Raw genomic sequence first — 804 nt, 5'->3', positions numbered from 1 at the left:
CATTCCGCTGGACCTCCCGCAGGTCCCACCGCCCCGTGGGGCTGCTCAAGCCGGTCCTATCTACCTGCAGGTTCCTTTCAGCTTCCTCCAGGGCCTTCTCCACGCTGGCCAGGTTGCTCTCCAGCTGGGTGCCTTGCTTGACCTTGGCCTCCAGGTCCCTTTTCATCTTGGCAGCCATGTCCTCCAGCTCTGTGGGGCTGGGCGCAGGGGTCTCCTTCCCCCTCTTGGCCCTCTCGGCCATCTCCCACTGGATCTCCTCCTGCAGGGCTTCAGTGCGAGCGCTCAGCTCGTAGATCCTCTGGGTGTACTCCTCCAGGCTGGCCCGCAGGCTCCTAACCCGCTCCTGCCGCTCCCGCTCACACTCCTTCTCCAGCCGGAGCTCGCTCTGCCAGAACTCCTCCTCACCCAGCTCTGTCTCGTTCCTCCGCACCAGGTGCTCCAGGTAGAGGATCTCGTCCTCCTGGCCAGTGAGCCGGCCACGCTCCCAGAGCTGTAGGTCCATCTCCAGGGTGTCCCCATGGGCCTCCAAGGAATGAAGCTGCTCTTGCTGACGCAAGACCCTCCTAAACAGCTCCTCCTTGGAGGGCTGGACAACCCCACTGCCTTCCACGTCCATCCCTTCCCGGGCTTGGTGCCTCCAGCGGCTCATGGCGAAGGGGTCGCTGGAGCCCATAGGGCCCAAGTTGAAGGTCATGGATTTTTTTGGCTCCCGGGAACGGAGCGCATCCATGCCGGCGGGCCTGGGCTTGATGGGCAAGCTGGCCCGGATGAAAGTCCTCTCGGGGGCTTTGGGGGGCGCGCTCG

General features: G+C 64.4%; 1 protein-coding gene across 1 annotated transcript in view; it reads right to left on the bottom strand.

The window, feature by feature from the left end:
• Positions 1–64: 64 nt before the first annotated feature.
• Positions 65–804, bottom strand: part of LOC104491982 (ras association domain-containing protein 8-like) — a gene marked incomplete at its 3' end in the record, with an annotated part of 1384 nt that continues 644 nt past the window's right edge. Inside the window, exon 3 of the mRNA XM_010134483.1 lies at positions 65–800. Coding sequence (XP_010132785.1) covers positions 65–800 — 736 coding nt within the window. The remainder of the gene's footprint in view (positions 801–804) is intronic.

The sequence above is a fragment of the Buceros rhinoceros genome, unplaced genomic scaffold (genome assembly GCF_000710305.1).
Source record: "Buceros rhinoceros silvestris isolate BGI_N320 unplaced genomic scaffold, ASM71030v1 scaffold30480, whole genome shotgun sequence".
NCBI lineage: Eukaryota > Metazoa > Chordata > Aves > Bucerotiformes > Bucerotidae > Buceros > Buceros rhinoceros.
This window is presented reverse-complemented; position numbering and strand designations above follow the sequence as displayed.